Here is a 20,652-nt window from a genome sequence, read left to right as displayed (position 1 = left end):
TCCAAGGAGTGTTCTTTACCCATGATCTCCACCACAAAAGGATGCTGGTGGCACTCCAGGCCATGACCCTTCAGCTTCTGCAATAAGCCAACGAAGGACTCATCCAGAAAGGCAGAACTGAGCAAAAAAGGCATTGCAGCACAGATACTAGGGAGTTTCAGGCAGAAAAGGATGTTCACAGAGTGCTGAAGAGTAATGTTAGGATCTGTAGACTGACTGTTCTCAGCCCCAGTGTGAAGTGGAATGGCCCAGAACTGACGGAAACAGCAGAAGAAGGCATCACAGAAAGCAAACACTCTCAGATCACAGGGTCTAGCTCCAGGAGAACTGCGCTGAGGGACAATGAAGTTCTTGATGCCTGGTGTTGGTATAAAATATCCAATTGATTATACAGAGGAAAAAGGAATTGCTAGACTCTTCGCAAAGTCCAGGAATTACTCAAAAGTAATTGAGTGCTTCATTTCACAAGAAACGGTTTGGCAGATGCCAATGCACAGCTGTCCCCGTAAGGGATGTCAGGCTTTTAAGTTGACATTCCAGAGGTGTTCCAGCAGAGCAGCTGTAAGCTGACTGCAGACATTCAAGAGCTCCTCACCTACACGACCGCTCAAGGCTTTCCAGAAGTGTATCAGCTAAAACTACACGGGCCTAACGTCTTAAGAGACAGAGCCACAGCTGAGTGTTGCAGCCCCAGCTCAGCAAGCTGAGAAAAGGGATGCACCTCCTGGTTGACAACCACGTTGTCTGTGCCACACAGAGGGACACAGCAAGTGCTTTGTCGCTTGGTATAGCCAAAAATCAAGACAACTGTGGCCAGTAGAAACAGTTGGTGTGGGTTTTCCTGAAAGCCCAGAGATCTTACATAGAAGGCCCAAACCAGGTCCTTCTTTTCAATAAGACAGGAAAAATGAATTCTTTAAGGAGCAAGTGCAGCTTCCTGTGCTCTCTTAGATGTTATATGAAACAGAAGTGCAAATGGACTGAAACCATCCAGAACTGACTGAGTCTGGTAGAACTGAAACAGAAGGACACCTGCAAATAGCCTGCACTATGTAAAGGGGAGATTCAAAGCTGCCACCAGTTCTAGGGCCTTCAGGTGTGTTAAGACTGAAACACTGGAACTGTTTGCACAGAGAGGTTTTGTGATCTTCATCCTTGGAGATACTGAAAACCCAGTGGGATGTGGTCCTCAGCAACTAGCTGTAGGTGACCTTGCTTGAGCAGAGGGGTGGACTAGAGCACCTCCAGAGGTCCCTGCCAACCTCAACCATTCTGCGATGCTGAGCAGGAAGACTGGACATCTGATAACTGAGTACTTACAAAAGCCTCTGTTTCTGAGCTTGTTTCATCAGACAGAAGTCCACTGGTTCTGACTTTGCTTTTACGTGCCTGTGGAGAGAAGCAACACAAGTGAGTAAGTGCTACAGAGTAGAGATAATTTATCAATTGCTGAGGAGATGGAAGGAATCCAGTGACTCTGCATCTGCCTTCCCAGAAAGTACAGGTAATTGTCCTGTATGGAAATTGTCCTGAAAGGCAATTATTTCCACAGCCAGACAGTAATGGAAATATACACTCCTTCCGCCACACACTGATGACAGCTCTGGAGTCATGACTGAACATGCAGGAGGTAAATGAACTAAAGAAAAATCGGATTACTTAGTTCTAGAATGGGTCATTAAATGACCATGCCTGGATGCCTGATTTCTGCTTATCTGTAACTTCCAGGTCAAACCGATACTGTTGCTAAGAGAGAAGATCCCACTGAACTTCCCCTCCCCACCAGTCATACATTACCCCTGCACATCTTGTGTTCCTTGCTAACACTGCAGAGCTCTAGCATTTGCACACGTAGTTTGTAGGCAGTGCCATGGTTACTCAGCAAGAAGAGGAAGCTGCCAGCCTTGCTACTGACCAGTCCTGCAGTGGGACCACTGGTATATAAGGCATCAGTTATATTTTAAGAATAGCAGTCAGTATTCCTTTCTGCCTGCGAACACATATCCCCACCAAAGGTTTGCCAGTATAAGTTAGCTGCAAACAGGTTAGCTGAAGGGAAAGCACAACAGAGCCTTCTCTTTTGCAATCAAATATAGGCCCTATAAACCCCATAAAATTACTAGACAACCAATTCATTCTCAGGAACACAGGATGATGTGCAGCTGAGGTACAGCGGCAAGCACAGATCTGCACACTCTGTACCCATTTCCTATTCCTGGGCAAAGTCCAAGGAGACCAGAGGTGTAATCCCATTCTGCACAGGTGCTGAAAGCATGTGATGCCTAATGCCAAGCAACAGTAGAGATTTATAATAAAGACAACTGCTGAGCCCAAGCAAGGGACATGCAGGAAGGGCAGGGGCTGCTTTTGGGACTTGAAATGCACAAGGAAGGAAAGCTGTGGGAAAACTAGAGAGCAGGAAAAAAAAAAGCCACTGAACTAGAACAGCAATGGCATGGTGGTAGCTGATGAGCAGAGCTTCTGCATGCAGGTGCTCCGAGTTCAGAGAAAATCAGGACCTTGAAGGGGAAAGAGGGATCTGACTGAAGATGAGAACTAGTAAGGGACAGCACAAGGCATTGGTTGCTGCAGTATCAGAGCCTACGGCTGCTCCTACCAAAGGATCACATGACATAAAGCCTTGGGCAACACAGTGAAAATAAACCAAACGGCAGGAGCCCGACCCCACACTAAATCTATGCACCAGGCTCCCAGCCTGGCCACAGCAGGACTCTCCCTGCTGTCACCTCTGAGAGTGTGTATTGGGAAAAAAAAAAAAAAGAAAAGTCCCCTTCTGTTTTCCTCTCTGACCTTCTACCCTCCATTCTTTTATTCTGCTATTTTCCCATTCTCCCTTTCCTCCTCACCATCTGCTCCATGCCCCTCCATTTTATCAACCCTCCCCATCTGATCAGTTCCTGCTCCTCCTCCTCATCTCTCCCTCTCTCAATCCTGGCTCATTTCATTTTTACTCAAGGGGGATCCTGGTGCACTCAAGCTGATGAGGGCTGCTCTCACCACTGCCCCAATCACATCTGATTTCCCTCCATCCCAGGATGGTGTGCCCCAGCGCCAAACCTCTCTGACAAACCAGACAAACCCAAACATGGTTAATGCACATCAGCCAGCGTCCGCGGCACACAGCCTGCAAAGGAAACGGAAGCCAGGCAGATCAATGTCCACACACTGCTCGCATACCCTGCGGTCCCTCTCGAGGTCACCCTGGCACTGCTGGTGTTACACAACAGACCTGACAGCACATGAGGAACAGCGATCAGCAGGAGCAGACAAACAGCTCTCATCATGCTGCTGCATCCACTGGTATTGCAAGACACAGAAAAATCAGGAAGCATCTCTGCTCTCCTCACATTCATTAACTACTTGGCACAGGAACAGTTTCCTGGTCACAGTCCCAGTTTGCCTGGCTTGCTCATGGAAGCAGAGAGAAATCCCTTCAGAAATTGGATGGCAATCCATGGTCACCAGAGCAGGGGCTTGCACTCTGTATGCACCACCAATTTGCCATGGCAGGCCCTTCAAAGACGGGCAGCTCTGCAAGAAGTGAGGACGAGTGAATAAAAGCCTTTCTCAAGTACATCACAAGGCCCTTCAAGATCATGTGCCTCAGAGGGACGCATGCCTCCGCAGTGTACCAGGAGAGCGGGGCCCGCATCAGGGTGCGCCAGCCCACTTTTGCTTTTAGCCACTCCACTATTTTAAAGGGCTCAGTGCTTCTGAAGGCTTTTCGGTGCTGTGCAACAGCTCTGCCCCGCTGGTCTGACACGTTTGAACGGTTGTTGCCTGACTTTCCCCCACCAAACCACCAACATGCTGCGTGCTCACTTGGACTGCGAATGCTAGCCCTGTTTCACTACACTTCATTGCCTTCATCCATTATAAAACTGAATAAAGTCTCACTGTAATGCTCTCTAACCCAGCAGGAGATCAAATTCCTGGAGAATCTAATCTTTTATTAATAATGCTGACAAATCACCAGAGTATTACCCTTCATTTATGTAATGATTCAAATCCTATAAAAGCTTTCTCTGACTATTTCAAACACTTTAGTGCACACATCCTCATGCAGTACAGGAAACCACAAGCCAGCAAACAGACTGCTTCCATGGAAGAAGAGCACCGTAGCTCCTTCATGCCTCTACCAAGAGGGACTGCTTTTTGGCTGACACGTCACAGGCAATCTGCGTGACACCAGTCAAAGCCGAGCTCCCACATCTGCTGTGCCACCTGCAGATAGTGCTGACCAATTCCAAATTCTCAGCCAAAGCAGGACTTCTCTACCCTCCCGTGCCACAGCCCCACTGGGCTTTCTACATATCACAGCAGTGCAGCATGAGCTCAGGCTTCCAGGAAGAGAGGGGGGCTGCCATGCTCACACAATGAGATCTGGGTTTGGAGAGAAACAGAGCCATCAGTGCTTCTCCGAGAACGTCGAGCTACGGATCTCTGCAAGACCACAGAAACCTTCCATGAGTACCACACATCTTTTGCCATAAAATGTGTTACAGAACAGAGGAGTGATTGTAGTGAGTCAGCTGAAAGGACTGTTTTGGCCAGTACTCTGCCTTGAATTCTGCAGCAGATGGCCAGGGAGGGGTAAGAACAGGGAAAGCGTACGGCCACATCCTCACCAGCATTCACAGCTCAGAGACTTTGAGCCAGTTGCTGTTTATATACATGCAGTAGCCCTCCACAGCACTCTCTCATAGGATTTGTAGGTCTCACCTGAACCCACAGGTTTCCCATAGTCACAATATCCCTCAGCTAGGAACGGTGCAGCACAAGAGAGCCTCCTTCTGTTTGCACTGAATCTGCAATTTGCTAGCTTTGTTTGATGTCCCTTATTTCTCATAATGGAGAAGACAAACTATTTCGTAACCACATAACACTTGATTTTATAGACTATTACATTCCCAAGCCTTTTTGTCTCCAACTCCTGTCCAGGCTGAGGACTCCCAGCCCACTAAGCAACCCCTTGGTGCAAAAGCTGTGCCAGACCCTTCATAACCATCCTTGTCAGCCTTCTCTGAGCCTTTTTGAGTTCTACTCTATCTTTTGAGATTAAAGTAGTAAATTATATATACAGTAGACTATACATATATATATTTGTAATGGGAAAAGCAATCTTCAGAGGAAGCAACCTACCTGTTTTATTTCCCCTGTACATAGTTTCTGCAAGCCATTTCCCCAGATAGCTGGGACTCAGCCTCCAAGAGGGCTGGGAGGCAATGATGAGGGAGAATAGCTCCTGAACACAACCTGGAGTAAGATGCTACATATGGTTGTGGCACATTATCACAGAAAGAGGGCAAACCCACCTGCTTATGCTCAGATTAAGCCCTGGCCCAGAACTCCACTCAACCAACTCTCAGTGCTTTAAGGTACTGTGTGTGTACTTCTGCTACTTATTCCCACTGAAAGAGAGGACAGACTGACTGAACGGCTGTTTAAAAAAAAAAAAAAAAGAGTTATTCAAAGAATTAGGAGCCAAGTTTAGGAAGAAAATATTTTCCCATGCTTAGATGCAAGGTTGCTGTTTGTCTGAGGGGTAACTTTCCAGAAGAACAGAGAACTGCCAACTCAGCCATGCTCTGTAGCTGGGAATCCCATCTGGGTCAGAGTTCATTTCTGGGGCACCCAGCAAATCACACAAGGTTTCATGGTAGTTCCAACCTTGATCTTCAACCAAAGAAGAGGGTGCTCTGCCAGGCAGCTTTATACTTGGCTGTTCTCTAATCCAAATGCTTGCTTATTATGGTCAAAACAAGTCTCTAGTTCCAACCCATAGTGAGCAACTGGAGAAGAGGTGTGAGCAGTTGTGCATCATGCAGAGCTTTTATTCTGCACTGGGGGCTACAAATGCGGTTGCAGCACAGACTGAAGAGCCAGGCAGAGCACTGCGTTTCCTTTGAAAAGGAAAAAACACAAAGGCAATCAGAACGTACCCTACGCCTGGCTGGGATGGTTGAAGTATTATTGTCAGAGGTTCAGAAACAGCTCTTAACTTTCAGTACAGCAAAGGGAAAAGAAAAAACATCTTTCTGCTCTCACCCAAACTCACATTCCAAGCCAACAGGGTGAACAGAGTCTGGCTAGGGAGTAAAGCTCTGCTCAGAGGGCTTGAACTGCTTCAGGAGGAAGCCTGAAGGTCTGGAAGGACAGAATGCCAGGCTGCCACACAGCCAGAGGCTCAGGCAGGAAGGAAGCCAACAAACCTAGCAGGCAGCATTGTGCTTTGAATCCTAACCCTCCAAATCTGCTCTCCTCTGTCACACCACAGCTCTGTGAATTTGGGTAAGCCATCATCCCCATCTTCACCACTTGCAAAACAAGAATTAATCCCCTTTGAACAGTACAGACATAACCTGCTAGATGATGAAGCATCAAACACCATTTGCTGAAAGTGATCTTGAAAACAACTTTCATTATAAAAAACACACCTCAAGTGCAAATTCACAGGTGGGCTAAGCAGCATTACATACTTGACACTTGTGTGTCAGTCCTGCAACTCCCAGAACATCCCATTTCTCCCAGCCTGTCTCACGCCGAGTCTCATCTGAGCAATACAGGTCCTCTCTTAACTGTGGATTTAGAAGTGTAGTGGGTTTACATGGCAAGGTTTTGGTAGTGGGGAGCCATAGGGGTGTCTTCTGCGAGAAGAATCCAGAAGCTGCCCCATGTCAGATAAAGGCCCTGCCGCTGGCCAGAGCCAGGCCAATAAGCGATGTTGTTTGCACCTCTGTGAGAGCATATTCTTGAAGAGCTGCTGCCTGTGGGAAGCCCACGCAGGATCAGTTTAGGAAGGATGGCATCCCATGGGAGGGACCCCACATTGGAGCAGGGGAAGTGAGTGACCAAGAAGGAGCGGCGGAGAAGAAGCGCTATAGATTGACCACAACCCCCATTCCCTGGTCGCCTGCGACACTCGAGGGGAGGAGGTGGAAGAAGGGGGATGGGGGGAAGGTGTTTTTGGTTTCATTCCTTTGTTTCTCACTTCTCTAGCTTGTTAGTTAATAGGCAATAAATCTTACTATCTCCCTACTCTGATTCTGTTTTGCCCGTCACGATAATTATTGAGCAATCTCCCCATCTTTACCTCAACCCTTGAGCCCTTTGCATCGTATTTTCTCCCCCTTTCCCTGTGAGGAGGGGGAGTGAGAGAGCAGCCATGTTGGAACTCAGCTGCCCACCCGAGTAAAACCACCACAGACACATTTAAGCTTCTTGTAGAAAATGATTTCATGGAAAAGGGTGAAACATAGTTGAGAATGAGGTCCTGTTCTCTTAACTGTGGACATCAAGCTTGTAGTGCCAGTAGCTACAAGCTGAGCTGAAGGCCACTTCATCCTGGAGGAAAAAGAGAAATACACAGCCCACTCTGCATACCACATACCTCTTGGGTGGCTTCCTGTCCCTGACACCTGCGGTCAGGTCAGAGAGCTCAGGTAGGGCTTCCATCAATGGCTGCATGTCTCCCACAACAGGTGTTGCCTTCCGTTTTGCTTCAGCTTTTTGCTTCTGCTTGGCTAGCTTCACACTTTCTATTTCTGAATCAGAAATAAGACGTTATTCAGGTAAGTGGAAATGTTTTTCAAACCATGATCTCCTCACACAGGCATACAGTAGACAAGGGAGAAGTATTTAATTTCAGTTGTTCATTTAGGATTGGGCAAGTCAAGGTCTCACCTTCTTGGCTCATGGTAGAGCTTAAGCAGGCATACACTGGATAAACTGGGCCCTTGGAAAAGCATGGTACCCAGGGGTAGGCACAGAGGCAGCTGGCTTTTCCTTGTAACCACGCTTACTAATCTCCTTGCAGCAGCTCTGATCAAGGCTGTGTGCACATAAGGATCCAGCACGTTACAGATGCCTCCCTTCTGAGCTAAGGGAGCTGGGCACAGAAGGCTGCAGGCTCCTGCCCCAGTCCTTCAGGCTCCCTGGTGTAGAAATTGGTCCTGCAGCTGCCCAAGCCTTATGGAACCAGCAGTCCTCCTTGCAAGCCCAGCAGAACATGTTCTCCTCCAAGAGAGCCCACAGAAGCCCAGCGCTGTGACAAACCTCCAGCTGAGCTGCAGGATGTCCCCATCTGTCCCCAACACCCCTTGGCAGCATCACCAAAACCAGCCAGAGTCCAGCAGGATGCACAACCTCCTTTTCCTCATGCCACTAGGAACTGGAAACCCACTGCATTGCGTTGACAGCCATGTGGCTGGTGCTGTGGGGGACACAATGGAGAAATCCTACTTCCTTCATGTGCACCCAAGGGAGGCCGCACCAGAAGCACAGGCCTCTGCTTATGGCCTTGGACAAACACACACTGCGCTCCTCACAGCAAACCATACCCTTCTGACTCAAGGCAGCCAGTTTGTCAGCACTGTTTTTCCTTTACCACATCCATCTTCCTCTGAATCAGACAAACACAACATGAACATATTGCAAGGATGAGCCTCTAAGCTAAGCTGCAAACTCCTCATTTGGACAAGATGGAGAGCAGTAACAGCAGTTACACAGCCAAGCACATCAACACAGGAAGGCCAAGGGCTTCCAACACAATGTGGCCACAGAAGCAGGATTAAATCAGCAGAAGTATTTTTGGTGGAAACATGAAAGCAGCCAGTCTACAGAGCACAGGCAAGATGCCACTTAGGATTCTGGGTCTAACCCAGCTGCCTACATTCAAGAAAGATGAACTCAAATTCACTCGCTAGCTGCTTGTTCCTTCAGTATTTTTGTCTCATTTGCCCCCCAGCTAAAAGCTGTTTCAGTTGAAGAACAACAGTTTTTGATGAACTGCAATTTTTGCTGTACATGGATGTTTGTGACAAATCTGGATTGTAAATGCTTCTCTTCACAGCAATCCCTGCCAAGAACACAGCTTTCTGTTCTGCATCACTTCTTTTTTTGGTCTGGCTTTATGAAGCTGACTACTTCAGTGCTTTCATAAACAGTATGTGCTCAAAATTTTCAGACACCTGATTCTGCACAAACATCCCAAATTCTTTTCCTATGAAGTCTTCTGTGTCTGAGGAGCCATACGATATATGTATTCTGAAATGTGCATACTTCTAATCTCTGAAGCATTGCATAATTTTTTTCCCTCTCTAGTCTCTCCTATGATGATTTATTGAAATGAAAAATTTCCAAGTTTTCCATTTGCACTAATGGACTGAAATTTAGTTCTCAGGGTCCTGGCATCCAATGTCAAGAAAGCAGCCCTGGGTTAAGAAGAGACAAACTCTTGGAAAGATTTACGACAAATTTAATCATAACAACTTCGACTGTCAAAGTTGTGTTCCCTTTTGAGGATAAGGGGAGCAGGCCAAGCAAATACGGCAAAACCAACAATAAGTATTAAGTTATCTGCATCAAATAAAAATCAGTGAGTTTCTGTTTCCGTTGATCGAAGCTCCTTAAAGTCAGTTGTGACAATGTTAGAATGCCAAGCTTCATTAAAGAATCACCATCCCTAGAAATATAATTTCATTTTGTTCTGCCAGCTAATAATAACAGTTTTTCTTATTGATGTTTATATAAGCTCTTTCCAGCTGTTCTCAGTTTTTCCTCAATAAAAAGCTGCACACCTGGTACTAAAATTTGCCTTTTAAAAAAAAAAAATCTCAGGGATTTCTTACCCTCAGTAAACCATTTACCAGAGAACACTGGCCACAGATTTAGTGAGGAAGTGAAGTCAGACAACAGTTTAGGCACTTCTGTATCTCTGAAGCACTGCTAATAACTAGTATCTTCTTAGAGGTAGTTTGACCTGAAATTTTCTATCTTGGTGTTCTTTGAAAAGCAAAGCCAGCGCATTTCATTTGTTTTCCCTCAGTTTAGTAATTTTAGAGCCAAGAGAGGAGAAAAGGGGGCCATTGCAGGGCCAAAGCATCATACATAATCTTGAGAAAGACTAATGCAAGAAAGACACATAAGCAGGAGGGCATGATTAAAAGAGTGTAGAAAGTGTGCTTTTAGGCTCTCCTCACCTCCAAAGTGACTGACCTGAACTATGGGAGCAGTGCTGTCACCTAGCTCCAGGAGCATGTCCTCTTTCTTGCAGAAGACATGAGTCCCGTGTACCCCTTCTACTATTGATTCTGTGTCACAGAAAACTGCTGATGGCTTACCTTTCTCCACAATATCAGGTACTGGCCACGGTTAGAGACAGGATATCAGGCCAGAAACATCTCAGCTGTGCTCCAGCAGTCCTTTCCAATGTTTCCCTAACAGTATCAGATATACACACAGAGAACTTTAAGAGCACCAAAACAAAGTGGCAGGCCAGCTGTTAGGACTGCCACAGCCATCTATGTTTTTTGCTCAACAGGGACAATGATGGTCGCAGTTGTGAACGGAATTTGTTTTTTAATGATAGGGAAGAAGCTTCCTTAGCAGTCATCGTGTTAAATTACCATCTTTTTATGTAAGGGGAGACACCTCCACTGTGACTGGTGCAATGACAGGTTGATGGACTCAAGCTCAAAGCACAGTGAGAGCTCAGGAGCAGAGAGCATATGGTGCAGCAGAAAGCCACATTGCTCAACACCAAACACAGTCTGTCAGCAATTCTGTTGGGCAGAAAGGTGTTAAGGGAAAAGCCTGTCCCAGGAACAGCTCCAGGTGGCAAGAGGAATCCCTCTGCTACTCCCCATCCCACCAGCAGTACCTCAGAAGCTGACATGGAGAGGCTGCTTCTGCTGCCAGCAGAGAGATGCCAGTGAGAGAGGAGCTGTGATGTTCCCTGCTCCACCAGGTGAGGAATAGCAAGCCTCTTGCACACCCTCTCAAAAGGTCCCCAAACAAGGCCACCTCCAACTTGCAGGATGAGGTTCCCTGACTCTTGGCTCCCACTGGCACCTGCAAGTGGGTCCCATATACAGCTGCACAAAGAAGGTAAGACCTGACCTTTAAAGATGATTCACCTTGGTGAAGCCATGCTGGCTGTCTTAGATCACCTCTGTGTCTTGTATGTGCCTTGATATTGCTTCCAGGAAGATCTTTTCCATGATCTTGCCAGGCACAGAGGGGATGCTCGCTGGTCTGTAGTTGCCCAGGCCCTCCTTTCCACCCTTTTTTAAAATGGGAGTGATATTTCCCTTTTTCTAGTCACCAGGGATTTTGCCTGACTGCCAGGAATTTCCAAACATGATGGAGAGAGGGCTTTGCAACTATATCAGCCAGTTCCTTCAGGACCCTGGGATATGTGTCATCATGCCCTGTAAACTCGTTCAGTTTCATCAGGTGGTCTTGAACATGTTCTTTGCTTACAGCAGGAGGGACTTTGCTCCCCCAGCCCTCACCTACAGGTTCAGGGAAACAATAGTTGTGGAAAGCCTGACTGGCAGCGAAGACTGAGGCAAAGAAGTCGTTGAGTACCTCAGCCTTCTCCGTGTCTGTTGTTACCAGTTCTCCCTTCTTGTTTATCAGAGGGGTTACACTCTCCTTGGCCTTTCTTTTCTGAGCAATGTACCTATAAGAATCTCTTCTTATTTTTTGCATCCCTTGCCAAGCTCAGTTCCATCTGTGCCTTGGCTTTCCTGATCCCATCCCTGCACATCCGGACAGCATCCCTGTACCACATGTTCCCAGGCCACATGTCCCTGCTTCCACTGCCTGTGCGTTTCCTTCTTGTGCCTCAGTCTGACCAGCAGGTCCTTGCACACCCATCCTGTTTTTCTGCCCTTCCTGCTTGCTTTCTTACACAGGGGAATTGAGAGTTCTTGCGCTCTATGAAAAACATCCTTAAAGAGTTGCCAGCTCTGTTCAGCTCCTTTGTCCCTAAGGACACTGTTCCAGGGGATCCCGTCCGCTAAGTCTTCTTTAAATAGCTGAAGGCTTTTAAGTAGTCACATTGCACATGGAGAAAGATCAAAAACAAGGACACAGACTGAATCTCAGTGTAAATGCCCTTTGGAGAGGGGGGAAAAAGAAAAAAAGGACTTTTATCCCACATTCTGGGAAGCAGACGAAGGTTTCTGAGAAGTGTTCAGACTCCCTGACCCCCAACCCTCATCTTGCCACAACCCAACACTTTCACCCACACCCCATCTACAGAAAAATACATCAGGGTTACCCAGGATTACCCTGTGAGATGTCCCCCCATACAGCTGTGCTTTGGAGGAGTACTTACTCTGTAGCCATCTTTCTTTCCTCAGCTTCATTTTTTCTTTTTTTGAAAGAATTGGTTTTTCTTCTAAACCTAGAAAAAAAGAGATATGAGATGGAACTTGGCTTCTGCACACTAATTCTCTGCTGGACACTTCACAAAGACAGTACTGCAGAGTCTGTAATCTTTTGCTCAACCTTTGTCGCCTTTGGATGTGTCAACATGTTGGACAGGCTGCCCACGGACTTACATCACATCTCAGCTCAGAGCTGAACAAATCAAAATTGGCTCACTGTCAATTAAGAAATAAGAAGGCAACAAGATCAGATCAGCAGCATAGGTCCTGCTTTTTGGTAGCTCAAGGCTTTTCATGAGAATTTTGCACCTCATGTTCTGCATTCCCACAGGAACCTGGCCTGAGTAGCTGGCATCTCCTTCTGAAAGCTAGCCACAACCGTTCATCACTCCACAGGCATCCATGTACCAAGACAAGTTGCCACAGATCTCTGTTAGGTCTGGGTTTATTTCCTTTTTGAGGCTGCATGAGCAACAGATTGCTAAACCAAGATAAATCTAATAAACCAGTGAGGACAGACTCAGAGCGCTTACAGTTTCCAGAAGTGGAAGCAAAAAGCAAGTTTCAGTCTGAAAATATGCATACTGATAAAACTAGGAAGACAAGTAATACAGACTGCAGGCATGCAGGGACAGAAGGAAAGGCCTTCTGACACAGCTGCTGGGCATCCACGTAAGCAATTGGCCCATCCTCAGCTTCTGCCCAGACTACAAATGGCAGGCAGACAGAGGTCTGGAAATGGTCTGAAAAATGCATATCTGTGGAATCCCTAAGTGGCAGCCCGTTATTAATAGCTTAGAAAAAGGCTAACGCCTACTATACACTAAATTTGCTATTCGGAAAACAGCGGTTAATTGCTGATATTCAATACCAAGTAAAAAAAGAGTCCCAAATGTTCTTAATAGAGATGCACTTCAGACACTACAGATTTTTATCTTACCTTCCTATTTTTTTTGTTTTGTTCTGTTTTTAAGGAAAAAAAAAGACTTTATTCAAATTTTCTCATGAAACATCCTGTGAATATTGCTACAGGAATGCCAATAGAAGAATAAGCTCCCCAAACACTACTCCTCTCAGCTTAGGCTATTCTTAAGCCTAGAAAAGAAAAAAGTGTCCTTTCTCTCCCCCTTCAAACAGAATTCAAAAAGAATAAAGGAATTTAATAGAACTCTGAAAACAATTCACTGAAGACAACTTCTCTGAAGCTTCAAATCTTTCAGGATGATTTAAACAAAAGCAGGATCAGAACTTAATAATTTCAATGTGTGAAAATCAGAACAAGCCTGATAAGGTTGGGGGGACTTTTACATAAAGGCAGCAACAACAGCAACAAGTTGAATTTGAGTTTCTAAAGGACACAGAGAATGAAGCTGTTGCTTTCATTTCCTCTTGTCCCAGAAAAATGTTACTGCAATTAATATACCAAAGAAGCAAGAAACAAACCATATCTAGAAGTGATCAGTTATTTAAAAAGCTCATCTAATAATTTTAAGGGTAAGTTTCATAAATCCATTTACTGTGGCTTCAAAGCAGATGCTACGACAACTGACTTATGTAAGTTTAAATCATGATTAACTACCCACCTCTCTTGATTTAGTGGGGTCTAGGACCCCCCTGAGCCTACCCTCCCCCTGCATTGTCTGAACTGGGAATGCAGCCCACCAGGCTTCCTATCCAGCCAAGGGACGGACAAACGTCAACAACCCCACTGCAGTCTGCTGCTCATCTTCTCGAGAGGACAAGATTCCAGATGATGCCTGAAGCAGCTGTTCTCCTGACTTCTTGCCCCAGCCAGGACCTACGCTGTGCACAGTGGCAGAGATTCAGGCAAATGTGAGCAGATGGCACCAGTCTCCTGGCATAATTGCATGTCCCCAGTAACCAACTTCCAGCTGTCATTCCCCCACACCATCACCACAAATTCCTGTGATTTCACTGCCAGGAGAACAATAACGGATTACAAGAAGCCAAAATGTAAATAGAAAAACACATCCCAATGATGTCTGCGTGGGTGCTGAGACTGGAAGCCTTCTCCCCGCATCTTCTAGCGGATCCCAACTATATGAGCAGTTTCAGATTTCAGAAGCAAAAGCAGGGGGGAAGATTTGCCCCCTTGTCTGAAAACATGCTCATTACTTCATTGGGAAAACAGCGCCCAGTGGGATTTGTTAATGAAAAAAATTCAGCCAGCTGGCCAATTCTAGTAATAACATCAATTCAGATATTTATTTTTTTTTTCCCAAACAGCAGCAGAATATTTAAGGAAACACAAAAGCTGTTTTCTTGGCAGGAGCCCAACCTCTACAAGCAGAATTACAAGCACTCAGCACTGGGGCCTTAAGCTGCAGATTTCCAGGGCAGTGCCAGGGAAGGGGAGCATCCCTCCACAGTCCGTGGGATGTAGACTAGGTGGGCAGCCTAATCTATCTGCGTTTTGGGGCTAATTTTAAGGGAGTATGGGGGGCAAATCTTATGGACCAGTGCTAATCTTGACAGAATGGTGTTTGGGTGTTTATTACGACAGAGTTTTTGGATGCTGTCTGACACATTAAAAACCACATCAGCCATGACAGCTAGGCCGTATTAACTGTCAGAGAGCAATTAAGGTCCCACGGGCCAAGACAGCTCCACAAATTCAAAGGCCTTACCATCGGTGATTATTCCCAAGGAAGCACACATGTCTAGCAGCTCTCTGGCTGGAAGGCGCTGCTTGTGAACACTTGTCAGGGTTTCAGCCTCCCATATGCCACAAAGACATCCAGCCCCCACCTGGGGAGGTGACAAGAGTGAGGTGCCAGTTCATCAATTCATCCCACGTATCTGCAGAGGTCACCAGCACTCCTCCTCCTGCAGCGCGTGGAGTGGCCAACCCCTACCCTTCTGCACCAAGCCCATAAAGAATAGCACTGCATATTCCACAGATATTTACACTTTGTATATCCCTCCCCACCCATCAAAAAGGGGTTTTTCTGTTGTTGCAAGTTGCCAAGTTGTGTTTGGCAACTTCCAGTTGCAGTGGTGAATGCCAAAGCCGCTGAAAATTCACTGGAGAACTTTTCCGTCAGAAGAGGCAGAATTCAGTTAGTTAATTAACAGCACAGGCTCTCCCCAGGTAGTCTTTATTTTTATTTAGCTTGCAAGCACCTCTGAGATCAAAAGTCAGACTGCAGCTCCATTTTAATTATTTTTCCATGAAATACAAGGGGCTTGGGTTCTCTCCCTCCCACCAGCCCATCCTACATCTAATTTAACAACGCTTGGCTTTGAAATTTTTTTCACAGGAAAAGAAGGTTACGAAAACCATTTACATTAGCTGAGGGTAATTCACAGATTGATACTTGACGATTATTCCTTTTAGTGAGGATGTGCTTTTCTTCCCTCCCATCTGTACAGTACAAAACATCTTAAATAAAAACAAATTATCAAAATAGCAACATCTTTCTGCCTCCTACATCAAACGTTTGATACTATCCCTGGCAATCCTCAGGATCCTGCTTTCATGGCAGAGAAGCAGGTTATTTCAGCACAACTTCATTTCAGCAACAATTATGGGTTGTTTTTGTTCGTTTGTTTCCGTTTTGTTTCTCAAGGACTGCTGTCAAGGTATTTACACTGAAAATATATACATCTCCTACCTTAAAAACTCCCAGTTTACCATTGCTAGGCATTCAGAAACAAACCTGCAACAAGCACAGACACAAGACTGGGTTTAAGGCATAATACCACAGGTTTCTGTAAGCCATAGGGTCTCACTTTCCAAGTTTCAGTCCACAACAAAGAAGACGAAAACAGGGGCTTCACAAGCATATTGAAACAGTTCCTGGAAATCACATTGGTTCAAGGATTCAGTTGTGAGCAGAAATATCAGACACAAAATTGCACCTGTGCTACACCACACTATAACAGAGGGTTCTGCAACACAAGCATCTGCTCCTTCCTCACAAAGCTACAGCAAAGCACCAAGTCCCCTTCTGGTAAGTTATTAAAAAATAGCATGTAGTATTAAGCAGTATTCCCAGAACTCTGGTGACATGCAACAGTGAGGCAGCTGCTGCTTGAAACATAATATTTTGGCAAAACAGGGTACAGTATAAATTGAAGTTAAACAACAACAGATGTGTTAATTTCAGCCCCAGTTGTTTAACAGCAGCAAAAATGAGCATATGTCTACAGCTGCTGAATAAATTCACTGAAGAAATTTTGTAAAGAGTACATCCAAAAGCGGAAGACTGGGTGGGTTTTCTGTTGTTGGGTTTTTGATGGGTTGGTTGTTTAAAATTACATAGTGTCACTTGTGAATTGTCTGTTATTCTTTTTCACTGAAAGAGCCTGAGAAACAGCAAAACACTTGCATTTCTCCCAGTCTCCTGGTGGAAAGCAACCGTGGTGTGACCTGACAGAAGTCCAAGCAGAAGCCTGAAGGTGTTCATTTTTTTCCTGCAAGAAAACTGACAGACAGCACAAGCCAGGAAGAAAGTCAGCCAAAATGTTCCCCAGCAGTGAGGCAGCACTCCCTGGGCATCCTCATCCCATTCAGCAGCTCAGCTCCCAACAAGGTGACTTCAAGTTCTGCTTCTCCTCCAGAAAGCACTGCTCCAGAAGCATCTGAGGAGACTAGGGTACATGGGACTAGTGAGACCTAGACGTGAGGTGGTATGGGGACATGGTTTAGTGTGTGACAATGGTAGTAGCAGGATGGTTAGACCAGATGATCTTGGAGGTCTTTTCCAATCTTAATGATTCTATGAAGGCCAGGGGCAGGGGGCTGATATTCTGGTTATTTGCCCCCTTACTCTTAGAGAAGCCCCCAGAGACAGCTTAGTAGCCTGCACAAAATGCACAGAGACCATGGCAGGGAGTGCTTGGGTTTTACTGACTCCAAGTCCTGGCACCCTCAGTAGTCTCGGAAAACAATACTGAAAAGCATATGATAGCCCTCAATGGGACAGGACAGGTTTCACCATGGATACAGTGTCTGCTTTTTATATTCCAGAACAAGCTACATTATTTTTGATCATGTTTAATCATTACACCAGCACACAAGCTTTCCTTCTTCCCCCAATGAGAAAGGCATCCTATTTCAAATACTACCTGCATTCCCAATCCTTCCAGAACCCCGTGGTTATTTAAAGAGCCTAGTTCCAAACCCCGCTTCGCACCCCAAGCAAGGGTGACTAATGTCCTCATATTGATGTCACGCCTCCAAAAGGCCTAGTAAACATTCCCAGACTCCGAACAGCTACAGCAAGGACGCCAAACCTCCCTCTGCAAAAGATTCATCTCCAGTTAGCAATACAAGTGACATCACTCATGTCTTCAAAAAGGGCAAGGAGGGCACAGGTAACTATAGATCGGTCAGCCTCACCTCCATCCCTGGTAAGGTGATGGACAACTTATCCTTGGCATTGTCTCTAGTCACATCAAGGATAAAAGGGTCATTAGGTGCAGTCAACATGGCTTCAGCAACGGGAAGTCATGTTTGACCAACCTGATAGCCTTTTATGAAGACATAGCCAGGTGGATAGATGATGGAAAGGCCATGGATATGGTCTATCTTGATTTCAGTAAAGCATCTGACACCATCTCCCACAGCATCTCCACAGCTAAACTGAGGAAGGGTGGTCTGGATGTTTCGGTAGTGAGGTGGACTGTAAACTGAAGGAAAAGGCTGAAGGAAAGAAGCCAGAGAGTTGTGGATAATGGGACGGAGTCGAGCTGGAGGCCTGTATCTAGTGGAGCCCCCCAAGGGTCTGTCCTGGGACCAGTACTATTCAATATACTCATCCACGACTTGGATGAGGGAATGGACTGCACCATCAGCAAGTTTGCTGATGACACACAACTGGGAGGAGTGGCTGACACACCAGAAGGCTGTGCTGCCATCCAGCAAGACCTTGACAGGTTGGAGAATTGGGCAGGGAGAAACTTAATGGAATATAACGAGGGCAAGTGTAGAGTCCTGCATCTGGGCAAGAACAACCCCAAACACTAGTATAAGTTGGGGACTGAACTACTGGAGAGCAGTGAAGGGGAGAGGGACCTGGGGGTCCTGGTGGACAGCGGGATGACCATGAGCCAGCACTGTGCCCTTGTAGCCAACACCAATGGCATCCTGGGGTCTATCAGAAGGGGTGTGCTTAGTAGGCCGAGAGAGGTTCTCCTCCCCCTCTACTCTCCTTCCCTGGGCAACCCGCTCTCCAGAAGTCCCCAGTCTGCCCCCATTTCAGCAGTCCTTCCCAGCACTAAGGCTAGGTCTCAGACCACACACGAGGAGTCAAAGGTGTGCAGCAGAGCCTCTGCTTTTCTACACTTAGCCAAGAAACCTCCTTCAACCTCCTGCCTGCTACAACAAGCAGAGAAAACTCACCGGCCTGCCTCTGAGGGCAACTTAATGGCCCCAGACACCACAGAGAGAAGCAGCAGCTGGGCTTTGTTCACTTTCTTTATCACCACTGAAGATTAAGAGTCAAGTCTTCATGAAGTGCAAGACTGGAGCTGAGGCCAAAGTCTGCTTCAGACAGCACCAGGGGGGCCACCATACATTTCTTTCCCTCTCCTTCAGGAGAGTCTGATCTGCTCAAGATACTCCATAAGAAACAAACCAGCACAACTCTGCCAACTCCAGGTTATAAAGCTGATGAACTTGTACAGCAGTATTGAACATTACGATAGAGGAAAAGCAACTTCCTCTGTTGTAATTCAGACATAGGGGATAATGGAGTTATGCAAAGCCCTTAAGTCCTGACTCTAAGTGGGGAGATGTCACTGAGCACATGGGCAGTCCTCCCTTCTCAAGGATGCCAGCCTTCTCCGTGTAACTGCACCCAGCCCTAGTGCAAGTTTTGCAAACAAGCTGCACGTATACCTCCTTGGGAGTATACCAATATCCCTGCTTCCTGGTCCTGCTTGGAAAGACACTGGCCCAAGATCCGTGGTGCCTGTTCCACTGCCAATTCCCAGCCTTGTCTGTGGAAGCCTATCAAGTTGCTCCTCCTCTCCTCTGGCACACGTTATTTCTGTGAAATAGCACAAGTGCTTGGGGCATGAAGCACTACACCAGTGCATGCATTCGTAGTCTGGGTCACACATAGTGGAAACTAGGGCTCATAACTGCCACATTACTATCCTCATCTCTGCCACAGACACTTCTGGCCTATTTCTTTCTCAAGTTTTGTACAAGCTGACATTTCTTCAAATGCAGCAGAAAAATTAAATTCTGTTCCCTTCAGCAAGACAGCTGGCACTTTTTCTCTGCAGAGACGGTTTCTAAAAACATCCCTAGAGATCCAAGAGTTCAAGCCCTTAGCTCTTATTAGCATGCATTCTCAAACACCATGCTTCTAGTTGAATAAATTCAAAATATCTGTATCATTTTCCAGATTGCATATATGGGCACAAAGAAATTTATAATGGGGCCTCTGTTTTTACACTTTCATTGTGCAAAGGTGACTGACAAACATAGTACCTTCAATGTGAAAAGACTACAGAGACAAGGAGGTCAGCCCTAGGAAGAGGTAGTGATGAACACTGCAAGTGTTATGTCATATGTAAAAGGTCTAGGGAAAAGACAGAGAGAATACATCCCCATTTATGAACACTGACCTTTGAGAAAGGCTTGCAGCAAGGGCAGACCACACACTGCTACAAGGTACTGGGAATCTCTCTGTTGAGCTCCATGTGGAATCATAACATAGTTAAAAGATTCATGGAAAATTAGTAAGAAAGATCAAAAACAAACCAAGGAGGTTAGACCTGACCACCTCCTTAACACCTGATCATGCAGAGTATCAGGGTTTTGTTTTCCAGTTAGTTTTCCAGACAGAAAGAGCATTAGAAGAACTTAGAGCCAGAGCCTCTCAGCTCTGCTGCAGAACACGACCCTCCTTCCCTGGTCGGTGTGATTTAGATAGGTCCAGTCTCTTGTGAGCCCATCCTCAGTTTGTGTAGGAAGGAAAGTGCACAGATCTGCGGCTCCCTTCTCAGAAAAGACCTGTCCTTGCAAAAATAGTATTTGAAAAGTCACCTTGGCAACAGAATTCCTTCAAGCATGCATACATAAGGCAATGACTCATAGGTTTGCCATCACAACCTGAAAACAAGGTACCAGGAATACAGGGAGGTGTCACTCTCAGCTGCCTACCTCCTGCAGCCAAGTATTTTTAAGGTTTGTAAAAAACCATGGGCACCTCCAACATGAATGACCAAAGCAAACTCCAGGGAGTCCACAGTCTGGACAGTCCAACAAGTCCCCATCCACAGAGGACAAAAGCTTATATAACAGCAAAGAAAGACATTTGTGTTGGTACTGTACTTTGAATAGGGAGCAGTAGGAGGAACAGCAGGATCAAATAAAATACATTTTCTATAAAAGCTTAGACAGCAATAAATATCTGGAATGAGGTTTGCTTCAAGACCAAAATTGATTCATGTTTACCAATGGAGAAATTCCATCCTT

The 20,652-nt window shown here is 46.0% G+C and overlaps 1 protein-coding gene across 4 annotated transcripts in view; it reads right to left on the bottom strand.

Annotated features, from left to right (window-relative positions):
* Positions 1 to 20,652, bottom strand: part of SLX9 (SLX9 ribosome biogenesis factor) — a 54,171-nt gene that overhangs the window by 1,735 nt on the left and 31,784 nt on the right. For 2 of the 4 annotated variants that reach the window (XM_083841091.1, XM_083841093.1), the window contains 3 exons: positions 12,146 to 12,214; positions 7,412 to 7,565; positions 1,321 to 1,389 (listed from right to left, as the gene is read on the bottom strand). In XM_083841091.1, the coding sequence (XP_083697217.1) occupies positions 1,321 to 1,389; positions 7,412 to 7,565; positions 12,146 to 12,214 (292 nt within the window). Of the gene's footprint in view, positions 1 to 1,320; positions 1,390 to 7,411; positions 7,566 to 12,145; positions 12,215 to 14,845; positions 14,967 to 20,652 lie in introns of all 4 variants that reach the window. The other 2 variants (XM_083841094.1, XM_083841092.1) reach the window with 2 other exon arrangements.

The sequence above is a fragment of the Anser anser genome (assembly GCF_964211835.1).
Source record: "Anser anser genome assembly, chromosome: 6".
Taxonomy (NCBI): Eukaryota; Metazoa; Chordata; class Aves; order Anseriformes; family Anatidae; genus Anser; species Anser anser.
Note: the sequence above shows the minus strand (reverse complement) of the source record. Positions and strands in the feature narration are given on the sequence as shown.